At 40.5% G+C, this 12,183-nt stretch overlaps 1 protein-coding gene across 4 annotated transcripts in view; it reads left to right on the forward strand.

Moving 5' to 3' along the window:
- Lmo7 (LIM domain 7) overlaps positions 1–12,183 on the forward strand; it is a 214,716-nt gene that overhangs the window by 179,145 nt on the left and 23,388 nt on the right. For all 4 annotated transcript variants that reach the window (XM_036199233.1, XM_036199235.1, XM_036199234.1 and 1 more), the window contains 3 exons: positions 493–1,000; positions 3,187–3,495; positions 11,798–11,912. In XM_036199233.1, coding sequence (XP_036055126.1) covers positions 493–1,000; positions 3,187–3,495; positions 11,798–11,912 — 932 coding nt within the window. The remainder of the gene's footprint in view (positions 1–492; positions 1,001–3,186; positions 3,496–11,797; positions 11,913–12,183) is intronic.

The raw sequence follows: 12,183 nt of genomic DNA on the forward strand, positions 1-12,183 counted from the left end.
AAACTGGTTCATCAGCTCTGTAAGGATGGATAATAACCTTGAATCTATTATAATTGCCCATGGGGATTCTGTCAAGCTCCATGAACCAACTGGCTCTCTATAAAAGCCCGAGTCTTTTGTACTATTATTTTTTACCAATACATTATACATTTTTTATAACGAACTTGGTAGATTCAGATTGATGGCCAGCCATTTAAAGCATTTCGATCTTGGAAGACTTAAGTTTGTGGCTAAAACCCTGAGGATAATCTCACGTTTTCGTTATTTTGTTATTAAAGTCTTTTATGATTAAAAATATCCATTTGAGAGTCTCTTTAACAAAAGGTCAGGTCAATCTCTTAGCTGATACTTCAAAACGATGCATCATCACCTGTTAGTGTTGTACTGATTATTGTGTTCAGTGAATAACGACTCACATATTAGTTATCATCTTATCCCTTCTGGGATCAAATGCCTAACTCTGTCGTAATGACGCATTTTTCTTTGCTTCAGGGAGTCTCGAAATCAGAATTCTATAAGGAGTATGTATTCCTCTGATGACGCCCTGGATGATGAAGTGCTCGTTCCTACAGTGATGCTCTCAGAAACCAGCTACCAGACTGAGAGACTGGAAGTCAAGGCAACACCTTATCCTGCCGAGACGCCCAAAGAAGATTCCACAACTTTTGAAAATAGACCGGACAGTGCAGCTGCTGAGATTCAGCTTCCTTCTCATATTCCTGAAGAGCAGCAGCCGGCCGCTTTGTCTGCGGGAGCACCGCACCAGGCGTCCTTGTCTTCTGCAGAACCGCACCAGGTCTCCTTATCTTCGGTAGCACAGCGTCCAGTCTCGCTCTCTTTACAGCAGTCGCCGAGTACAAGAGTCGAGTCGACTCGGGTTTCAGCTTCTCTCCCTAGAAGTTACCAGAAAGCCGATACAGCCAGGTTAACATCTGTGGTCACAGCGAGACCTTTTGGCACGCAGTCAAGGGGAATCTCATCACTGCCCAGATCCTACACGGTAAAAATGCCTCAGGTTCATTTAGTCTGTTCCCAAGAGCAATGAGTCGGGAGCTTGAGCAGAAGCTGGGTTGGACATAGATACGGGATGTGTATGTGTAGAATGTAGAATACACACACACACACACACACACACACACACACACACACACACACACACACACCCCTTTCATGACAATTTTGATCTAATAAAAACAGGGGTGATTAAACTTTAAAGAACAAATAAGAGACATTTTGAGACAGAACATTTATTTATTTTTTTCTTGCCATGTCTTTGCCTGTAGCTCTTCTAAAGTTTTAGGTTGAACAGTATGAAATTGCCAGCAGTCAGCTCTTTTTTTTTTTTCCTCAACCTATGATATAGCAGTTTTTTAAGGCTCATCTTAAATGTTTTCAGGGTTGTATACGTAAGGTTTTGTCATATTCTTCCTTCCTACCTCAGAACTTGATGCTTGAGTATACTTTTGTTGAAATATGTCTGTTTGTATCTCTAATGGGATTCAGCACGTGTGGGACGTATTAGATTGAATTATGTAAATGAAGCAATGTGGTCTGAATATTTAATGTTCATGTTCCTGTTAGTTCTGCCCACTTAGATAGACTTTAAGAGTTTAGAGTCTTGACAAAAATGAGAAATATGGCTTAAGAAGTTGTATTTGAGGTGAAAGAAGCCTACCTAAATCAGCCAGGAATCCCCAACCATCCTGTTAAGGAAAATATAGACCTATTTGATAATAAAAATATTAAACTTGTATGGCAGGCACTATTGCCATAGGATGATTTGAGTCACAGTTATTATTAAACTACATTGCAGATAAAGGGTTGACATTTCTAAGATGTGAAGTACTTTTATTAATTACTTAATTATTTAGTTTTTTTTCGAGACAGGGTTTCTCTGTGTAGCTTTGGTGCCTTTCCTGGAACTCACTCTGTAGCCCAGGCTGGCCTTGAACTCAGAGATCCACCTACCTCTGCCTCCTGAGTGCTGGGATTAAGGGCGTGTCCTACCACTGCCTGGCTGAAGTACTTTTATAATTTGGTAAGAGAACGATAAACACTAGAAATAGATTTAACACGTGAGCCAGCCAGTTCAGTGTGGAGGAATGCAATGAAAAAACAGAGAGGCATGTTTAGCCTTGTTAGCCTGAGAATTAAGTAAACAACTTTCCACCCCTCTGACCGACAAATATTTTAAATGCTGAAGCTGTTTATTGTTGAGGAGGCTGTTACAGGTGTCCTTCTACCCGTGAGTACAAGGCTGCTGTTTTCTCTGTAGAAATGGCAGATACTTCATATATAAAACCTCTGGGCCAGTGAGTTTCTGTAACATCTGGGCTCTAAAATTAAGGCTCCATTTATAAAGGGAATTGATTGTAGTGTTTTTGGGGGATGATGGATAGCTTTTAACAATTTAATTATCTATCAAATGAATAAATGATTGATAGCCACACTGTGGGGTTTCCAGCCATTGAAAGACCTAGTCTGGAGTTGTATCCATTGACCTGGAGTGATACAAACAAAACAGGTTTTAGGAAACTATACATAATAATGCTTTTATTAGAACAAGTTGCTATGCTGGTGCATGTTTGTTAGTGTGAAGGAATGCACTCCAAGCTTTGACAATAGTTACTTTTCTGTGGCAGGTATATCTTACTTTAGTGGCTTTCAAATACCAATAGTTATGCTTTTAAAAGATCATGATGGGGAAACCTACAGAGACAACCAAACCAAGCTAGTGGGAACTCACGTACTTTAGACCAACAGCTGTGGAGCCTCCATGGGACTGGACTAGGCCCTCTGCATAAGTGAGACAGTTGTGTAGCTTGGTCTGCTTAAGGGGCCGACTGACAGTAGGATCAGGACCCATCCTTGGTGAATGAGCTGGCTTTTTGGAGGCAAATTACCTATGGTGGGACACCTTGCACAGCCTTGACGCAGGGGGAGGGGCTTAGACCTGCCTCAAGGGAATGTGCCAGGCTCTGCTGACTCCCCACAGGAGGCCTTCCCTTCTCAGAGGAGGGAATGGGGACTGGGTTTGGGTGGGGGGAGACTTGGGCGGGTGGGAAGAGGGAAGAGAGGGGTATCTGTGGTTGGTATGTAAAAATGAATAAAAATTTTCTTAAAGGAAAAAGAAAGTCAACCTAAGGCTAGCAGGGTATCGGGTTTAAAATGATGTTTCCTATCTAGATGGATGCTGGCTGGAAGTACAATGGAGATGTTGAAGTTGTCAAGGGACCTCAACAGAATTTGGTCAAAGCCAGTGCCCCAAAGCTTGACTCCACCCCGTTTGTTTGGGGCTCATCCAGTGAAAGGGAAGCAGCGATAGGAGAAGATGTGGCAAGCATGTCCTCCCCCACGCCCACTTCTTCATCACCATCCCAAGACCAGGCAGCTACTTCAAAAGCCACACTATCTTCAACATCTGGCCTGGGTTCAGCGTCTGACTCCGTGGAAGGGAGAAGCTCGCCACAGAGGGAGGAGGTTTCAAGGTCCCAGGTAAGTTTAGGGGGGTTCTTAGTCATCTGGCTCAGACACTTAAAGATTCGAATCTGGAAACGGTTCTAGCCTCTAGCTTTACAGTACAGGCTGCTATTTATACTGTGCAAAAACCTATTGGTCTATTTTTAACAGATTGTAGAGGAAGCAGATCTTTCCAACTCTTAGTTTGTAGATCTCCGACATCTTTCATGAGCTGTCTCTGGAGACGTGGGACTCCTGGAAAGTGGGCCTGTAGTTTTTCCTACTCCACAGTTCTCCAGTTTCTGCTGCAGATCTAGTGTATGTGCGAGTCAGCAAAAAGCCCCAAAGCCTGTCTCTGTGGGAATTAACCAGCTGCAGAGAGAAATGGTCCCATTTAGTGGATCATGTCTCTAGGGACACAACGTTTTGCTATCTCTTAATCTTCTTGTGGCTTGTCACACTAATTTTACTTTGGAATGGTCACATTTGCCAGTATTCTGTGTCTGTTAGTGAGAGCGATGAGGCACAGTCGTAGTTTGACAACGGTGCTTCTGAACGGTTGGACTACAACTAAAATCCGCCAGCAGGTTAAAAATGAATGAAGGTGTTTGTCATGTTTCCTGTTTAAAACCCTAACCGATGGCTTTCAAGAGAAATATTAGGTGATATGCTTTCTCTCAGTCTACATGTTAAACCCACTAAAAGTCTTTGTCAAGCTAACAAAGCTTCTTTAAAAACAACAACAAAAAACACAAGCCAACAACACTGTGGTTAGGCAGCTTGCTAGTGTATAAGCCCCTTCACATGAAGGCATTTTGTCCTTTGGCTCATCCATAATTCCACGTTATCTTATTGGAGCATAGTTGTTTTCCAAGGCAAAAGATAAAATATGTCTCTTGAATAGATGAATAAAATAGATTTATATGAAATATTTTGGCATAGCATATTTATTTACTTTTATTTTTATTTTTTATTTTATTTAATTAATTAATTAATTAATTTATTTTTGGTTTTTCGAGACAGGGTTTCTCTGTGTAGCTTTGTGCCTTTCCTGGAACTCACTTGGTAGTCCAGGCTGGCCTCCAACTCACAGAGATCTGCCTCCTGGCTCTGCCTCCCGAGTGCTGGGATTAAAGGCGTGCCCCCCTCCACCTCCCCCGGCTACTTTTATTTTTAATTGTATAAGAAAATTTAAAAAAATTTCAATCCTCCCTTCCAGGCTATAAGGCACTTACTTTGTACCTGAAAAATATGAGAAATATAAGAAAAACGTCCTTGAGAAATATAAATTTAAAATTTAGAAATAGCCATTGTTAGCACTTAGATAACTTTAAGTTTTATTTTTATTTGATGGTGGTGTTTCCTAGTTCTTGGTGCTTTTTCTGTTTTAGAAAAGTTTTTTTTTTCCTATACATATTTATAAATGAATCTCTAAAACAACCTTTTCAGCTTGCAAAAACATCAGTTATAAATTATTAATACTTTTTTTTTTAAGAATTAGGGCTATATGGTCAGCATTATAGGACTCAGTGGATGAGACAGTACTTCTGTACTATACTTGGGGAATGTAAGATTTCCATTGGTGAATAATATCAGCAGAGGAAAGTTGTCTTCTGTTCTGTGGATTTTTATGTTGCCTACACCCTTTCAGAGAGCAGACTTAACAAAACAGCTTGATGAGTGTGCTGCCTGCTAGATGATGGGGGCCTCCTTCGGGGTGGCAGTGGCAAACAGGATTAAGAAAAAGAGGCCATGTGTGGAGTGTGGGTGTGTCCTACACTCTGGCAATTTTGAGAAGCCCAAATTAACATGGCCTTGTTTCAGGTTTCATCATAGTAGATTTGTGCTGTTTTCATCGAGTTTGAAGCCTTATTCTACCAGGGAAGATGTGGCTTCATTTAACCATTGAAGCTAGTGGAATTCTTGGGCACTGTTGTATTTCACATGGTGACTTGTCTGTTTCTATTTGGACTATCCATTTCCATGCTACCAGATGAGTAGTTTATGGAGCGGAGAGGCTGTGAATGCTTAACAGTTGATGAGTGAGAAATGCAGGGTCCTTGAATGTCTTCATATTCTTGCTCAAGCTCTGTAACTCTAGATAGTCATAGAACACACGAATAAACAGTGAGTGACTGAACATCGAGGTGCTTTGGTAGCTTTGTAAAATGATTCTCTTCTGGTCTTTCTCTTTACTGCCCTGTGCTTTTGCTGCTAATGGCCTTGCATTTCTGCCTTCAGGATCTCCCATACTGTTTTCCTTTTAAATCTCTGTTGCCAGTATTGTAACCTAGGTCATTTTCTGTCAATGTAAGTGGTTCGGAGTAGCCTTAGGTGTTTCTACATGAGACTCAGTCATTTCTGTGTTTTCTAGAGTCTCCTGAAGCACTTTGTTCTTTGACTGAAGTTCAGGACACTCTGTGGAGTGCTGATGTTCTTCATGAATGAGTTCAGATTCCCTTTATCATACCTCAGTATAAACTGTTGTTCAGTGAGTGCATACCATGAACTAGACAAACTCCACAGGGTATTTTATGAGTAAACACTTACCACAGCCCTCTGAGATCATTGCCATCATTATTCTTACACACAGATATCCGAAAGCATAGATGGTCACACTACTTTTCCAAGATCTCCCAGGGCACTAAGTGATGGAGTTAGGATGTAAACTCAGGAAGTTTTACTCAATACTGCCTACCTCTTACTACACCAAGGGAAAGAAAGGCACCCGAGCTTCCTAAGAAAGCTAGTTTGGACATATAACGTATGTTTGTTATTATTATTCTTCCATTTGAAGTTTTTTACTTATCTCTCTGTTTAATGCCTTTCAAAGCCAGGTAAAACTACTTCTTTCATGATCCACATATTTATTTCATCCTCCTGGTTGGAGTTGAATTGATTCTTGCAAGTTTCACTCACCAATTTCTTCCTCGCAAATATCCATGTCTTCCTCCTTCATAGATTAATCATACCTTTCAGTCCACATACAGTTGTCAGGTAATGCTGACTGGACCTACATCCATGCTGGCTTGAGCTACATTCAAGGCCTTGGTTACCAGCCTAAAAGATGAACTTGATCTAGGAGGCAATTTCAAATTCTGTTTGGTTCTTGAGTGTGGGAGCTTTAGAGTTGAGGGGTGTTTTTGGAATGCATGCTCTGTGATGTTATAGAGCAGTATTTTAAGGAAGCAAGTATGCAAGGCTGAGGATGGGCAGGAGCCCATCACAGAACTGTGCTGACAGGGGAAGGCACAGTGAAGGAAAGAGCTTGACATGACTGCATCCATCTCTGCCCACGCAATTTCCTGTTCCTGAGCTGGTGGTCTCCCACCACCTTTCTGACCCTGCCTCCCTCTTCTCTTGGGGATTTTGCCATTTTCCCTGCCTCCCTCCTCAATCTGGGTTGCCAAGAGACCAAAGGGAAGGGAAAGAGATTTCACTGAGGGTCCTTTCTCACCCCTCCCTCGCCTTACCTTGCAGACATGGTTTTCAAGATCCCTCTCTATGCTTGTTTTGCTGGCCAGTTCCTGTTTTCTATCTAGTTAGAGCTGCCTGCTTGAAAATGCCACACAAATCTCTGTGCCAGCCTTTTAAAGCAATTCACAGAAGGTGAATAATAATAGTACATTTTAAAGGAGGAGGCTTCTTACATGGTTTTCATTCCATGTATGAACTGGATGTGGATCAGTCATAGAGCATTTGTCCACTGTGAGGTTCTAAGTTCAATCCCTCCAGTGTTGACAAAGAACCCCATTAACTAGAGGTATTCCTTATTCTAGTTTAATATCATACCTTTTATGTTATACCTCTGACGAGAGCCAGCTTACTATGAAGGTGGGAAGCAACAGCATTTTTCTCCTGTTACCACAGGACCTGAATGTGACTATGTCTGTCCTCTTGGCTTTCAAACTAAGTTTATATGAGTTAAATAGGATTTTATTTAATTCATCTGGAAACTGCTTAATCATCATGTTTAATGTTGTTTCTATGGAAAACAAGAAAAGAAGTCTGGAGCATCAGCCACAGGTGTTGACAGCTTTTAAATGTTTTCTTTAATCTTCTTAGTATCTTGAAAGCAGGTGCTATTGTCTCCAGAGTTATGGTGACACATTTGAAAGCTCAGTCATGTGACTTGCCCCAGGCTGCTGAAATACATAGCCCTCACTCCATGTTCTCATACCCTAACCATTAATTATGATCAACTCCTCCTCCATTATGGCATGCTCAAAGTTAAGGATTGCCTTATATAATTAAGACATTGGTATTGACTTATACTTTAAAAAAATTATTTGTATGTATATGTGTGTCTGTGTGTGTGTGCATGTCACATGTGTGCAGGTGTCCACAGAAGCCAGAAGAGGGTGTTGGATCCAATAGAGCTGAGTTACAGGTGATTGTAAGATACCTGATATGGGTGTTGGGAACCAAACTTGGGTCCTCCAGAAGAACAGCAAGCACTCTTTCCCATTGAAACATCTCAGCTGCTGCTGACTTACTTTTTATCATTGCTATGTTTTTAGAATTTTATAACCAATAGAGATCAAAGTATCTTCTGACCTGCAGAGATAAAGTTATCACAAACTGTCTTCAAACTCAATTCTCTTACTTCACCCCCATACCTGACAATGAAATTATCCTTAAAACTGTTTTGAGGAAAGGTGGCATATATTTATAGAAAGTCACCTGAGCTGAACTTATTTCATAAATGTAGAAGTTGAATTCTACCAAGCAGATACTGGGAGCTACTGGCAATGTAAAAGTGGGCTGTGGTATAATCAGAATATTTTATAAGTAGAGTTCTGGCAGCTGTGGGAAAGGAAGGCTGGAGAGACAAGAGACAAAGAGGTGATAAGGAGAGAGAGGGCAAAGATGCTTCTGAACTATGATGGGGACTTGTAGAAGGATGGAGAGATGGGTTCATTCATTGTCATAGTCTATGAACTTGAGAGCACATTATTAAAAGTCTGAGTAGGGCAACAGGCAGAAAGTGGAGAGAGACATTTCTAAGCCTCACAGCTAGCAGGGTAGTGATGCATGTAACCTAGATGTGAAAAGCAGGAGGAAGCAGAGCATGTCTGGGAGGAAGATGTTTTAATTGTGGAACAGTTGGACCTAGTAGTTGAAGATATGTTGTTGAGTGCATGTTACTTAGGGAAACATATGGTCAGAAAGGTTAGGAATGACTGAGAAGCTACAAGATGAAATAGAAAAGGACACATTGACAAGATTAAGATGTGACTACAGAGACTGAGGGTGGTGAGGAAGTAGAGTGGGATAATAGGGAAGTTAGAAGAATGTTCCCCAGTTTGGGGGAATCACTGGAGGTGCCTGTAGGCTGCACACACTTTAGTTGGATTTTGTAGATAGAAGAGAAGCTTGGGAGGCTGGTAGAGGTGAGTAGGAAGGCCACCTGATTCTCTGTAGTGGTAAATCTACTGAGGGTGGAGAAAGATTGAGGTAGATCTTTGGTGAGTGAAGAAGGCCCCAGTATCAGAGCAGGGCCTTGATTTAAAGGCCACCTCCTCCTAGTTCTCATCCCAAGGAGACCCTGGAATGCACTAAGAAACAATGTAGACAGAAATGTAAAGATTATTGTCACCATTATTCTGGCTTGTATCTGCTTTTAGTGTCTTTTTTTTTTTTTTATCATATTAGAAGGCTTTCCTTGAGTCAACACATTTGTCTAGTTGGAAACATTGGGAGGGAATAGTTTTGTTAGTGTGGAGGATTGACACTGGTTTTCATTAATTCCCATCTGTGGTGACATGGAAATCTCAATTCATCAACTCTAGGAGAAATAATTCATACTCTTGTGATACCAGGTCACCTTGGTCTGTCGTCAGACAGTTAGAACCACCTTCTGGCTCATCAGTCTGGCAGTAAGCAGGGCAGCGTACTTTCAGTGGGTGCCTCTGTTCAAATTGTAGCCAGTCTGAGGGAAATTGCTGAGGGAATAGCTTAAATGCTGAGCTGCTGATGGATAACTATAATTTTCTTTTTTCTGGCATGGACAACTGAAACTACTTGGGTAGTTCATTTCTTAGTCACCGAAATTCTAGGTTTCCCTTGATAATTTGTATTTTTGTTCCATCTAGTTCAAAAAGGTAAATCCCCAATTATCTTCTGTAGCTCAGATCCTTTGTAAAATACTCATTTGGTTGAAATTTCATAGAGACAGTTAAAAATTAGAGATCCTGTCTGAAATCATCATTGAATAGTTCATGTATAACTACAGTATAGCTATGTTTGCATGTAAGAAGTCTTGGCTATAATCCAGTAATTCAGGAATCCAACATTTCACAGGATTGCCCTAAAGTATTTCACAAGGCAGAGATGATATAATTGGGAGTCTGTGACCAACAACCTTCATCCTCAACACACCATCACACACTTTCATATTGTGTGCGTGCATTCGTGAGTGCATGTTTGTGTATCATGTACACATATGAATCTATCTGTTTTGGGTAGGATGCTATGCACATAAGATTGTCATGCGAAAATAAGGTTCTTCATGAAAAACTTGAAAACCAGTGTTAGAGAAAGTTCTATTCCATTCAATGCCATGCATGAGGTAACTTGGATATTGACAGTAATTCACCTGTAATTGTCCCTATGTTCCTCTTTTCTGCTTGTGTGTTGTCCGAAGGATGGACAGGACAGCCAGCCAGCACATAGCCATAGCAAAGCCATCTTCTCTGTTAGCAGGTTCAGAGAGGTGTGTACCTGTTCTTTTATTTAGTGTGTTCAGAGATTTCTTTATTTTCAAGCTGAGAATAGCCTTTTGGGGACAGTTCTACTGATTTACTGTAGTTGTGAAGATCTTCCCTCTATGGTTGAAGTTCATTCTCCTTCATCTTTTAATTAGGAAGAAAAGGATAATGCTCACTTGCAGTCTCCCACAGAACATTTTTAAAATGTAGTTTGAGACTATTTATTAAAATGCCATCTCATCTTTTAAAACTATTGAAACCCCAATTAGTGGTTTGATTACCTAACTTCTCATTTGTCTTTCTGTCTTTGTGTAACAATAGCTTCTATCCTTGCATGGGCTTTAACTCAGGTCTTTGTGTGTGTGAGCCTGGTAAAGATGACCACTTCCTTCACCGAGTCCCCTCTAATTTAAGTGTGTAGTGGTTTTGGCTAAAGAGTAGAACCAACTGGTAACCTTCTCTAGTCTATCCTCAGCCAAGTTTTGTTACCTTTGGGTTGACATTCAGTAGTCTCATTAACAACACACATCATGAGGACATCTGGATGCCACTATTTACACGCTCCTGCAAAAGGCTTCCCAGTGGAAACTTCGTGTTATTAGCTATACTCTTTTCTTGCTTTAGAAGGCCCTCAGAGCTGCCCTGGAAGAGTTACAATTATTCTTAGGAACAAGGATCAACCCTCTTTCATCTTTCTTTTCTAAAGCGCTAAGTGCTGTGTTTTACAGAGTCCACGCACAGTAAGTGGATGTTGACCAGTGAATAACTGAAGCATATTATTGTTCTTCCATGTGTTCATAAAGCTTAACACCTGCTTGTATCTTCAAAGGAGCCATAGTCTGTCCCTCTGGATGGCTTTGTGTACAGTTTCTCTCAGGTGAGAGAACAGAATTCTGTATTTTATAGCATGAGCATGAGCAAGGCATTTGTCTCTGCATTCCCATGAACCAGTTGAACCAACAGATATGATGAACAGGGCGACAGAACTGGTCAATTTCAGATGGATTACTCCTATGGATAGGTGATTATACATCTGTGGGCCATTTGCCCAATTCAGCTACAAATGCTTAATGTTGGAGGTAGATTGCTTTAATCCGCTGCTGTAAAATCTGTCATTTAAAATAGATAATTTAAACTACTTTTTTTTTTTTTGTTCTTAGGCAGTGAATAAATGGTTTGTAAATTAGACTTGCTTGTATGGTGAACAAAAGCCTAGACTTTATTTAGTTATTTACTTATTTAAATAATCTAAGCATTTAATTTCTGTTTCCCTACATATGGTGAGGAGGAAGAAGATGGAGAGAAATGAATAGACCATGGGTATAGGAAAATCAATTGGAAAACCTAGACTTTATTAATGGCCAACTTGTTTGTAGGATTATAATGAAATGAAGGAAAACATTGGTTGACAATAGATTTGTCCTTACCTTATTTTAGCAGAAAGTTGTACTCTATCATATACATATAAAGGAAAGTTTTATCAAAACCAAGGAAGAAAATGGGAAACTGCTGTTTTGTCTGAACTGACTCAGGTGTATCTTGGTGTGGCTTCCCGTCTTTCATGGATAGGTTTTCCTCCATGTGGGTGCCAGGGACACCTGATACCAGCGTTTCATGTTTACTTTCAGGATCAGTTCAGCGACATGAGAATCAGCATAAACCAGACGCCTGGGAACAAACCTGTCTTTGGCTTTACAATACAATGGGATTTTTCTGGGATCTTCGTAGCATCAGTTGAAAAAGGTAAATAACATGCCTAACTATATTGCACTGTCTGGGCTGCTGTGTGTCTGTGAATTAGAACAATTTGGTATGTGTATGGTGGTGGGGCATGTGGAAAAGATACATTTCAGGGGAGGAAAGTGGTATAGTCTTGTCTACAAGACTAGTAGTTGGAATTACACATTACACATTGTTTATTCTCCCTTCCTAATTCATTTTCAGTTGGAAGAGTCTCTATTTTGTGACCCTAGAGAATTTTTTTTTAAACTCAGTTTCTAGAAATGTTAACAAG

The sequence above is a fragment of the Onychomys torridus genome, chromosome 9, assembly GCF_903995425.1.
Source record: "Onychomys torridus chromosome 9, mOncTor1.1, whole genome shotgun sequence".
NCBI classification, from domain to species: Eukaryota; Metazoa; Chordata; class Mammalia; order Rodentia; family Cricetidae; genus Onychomys; species Onychomys torridus.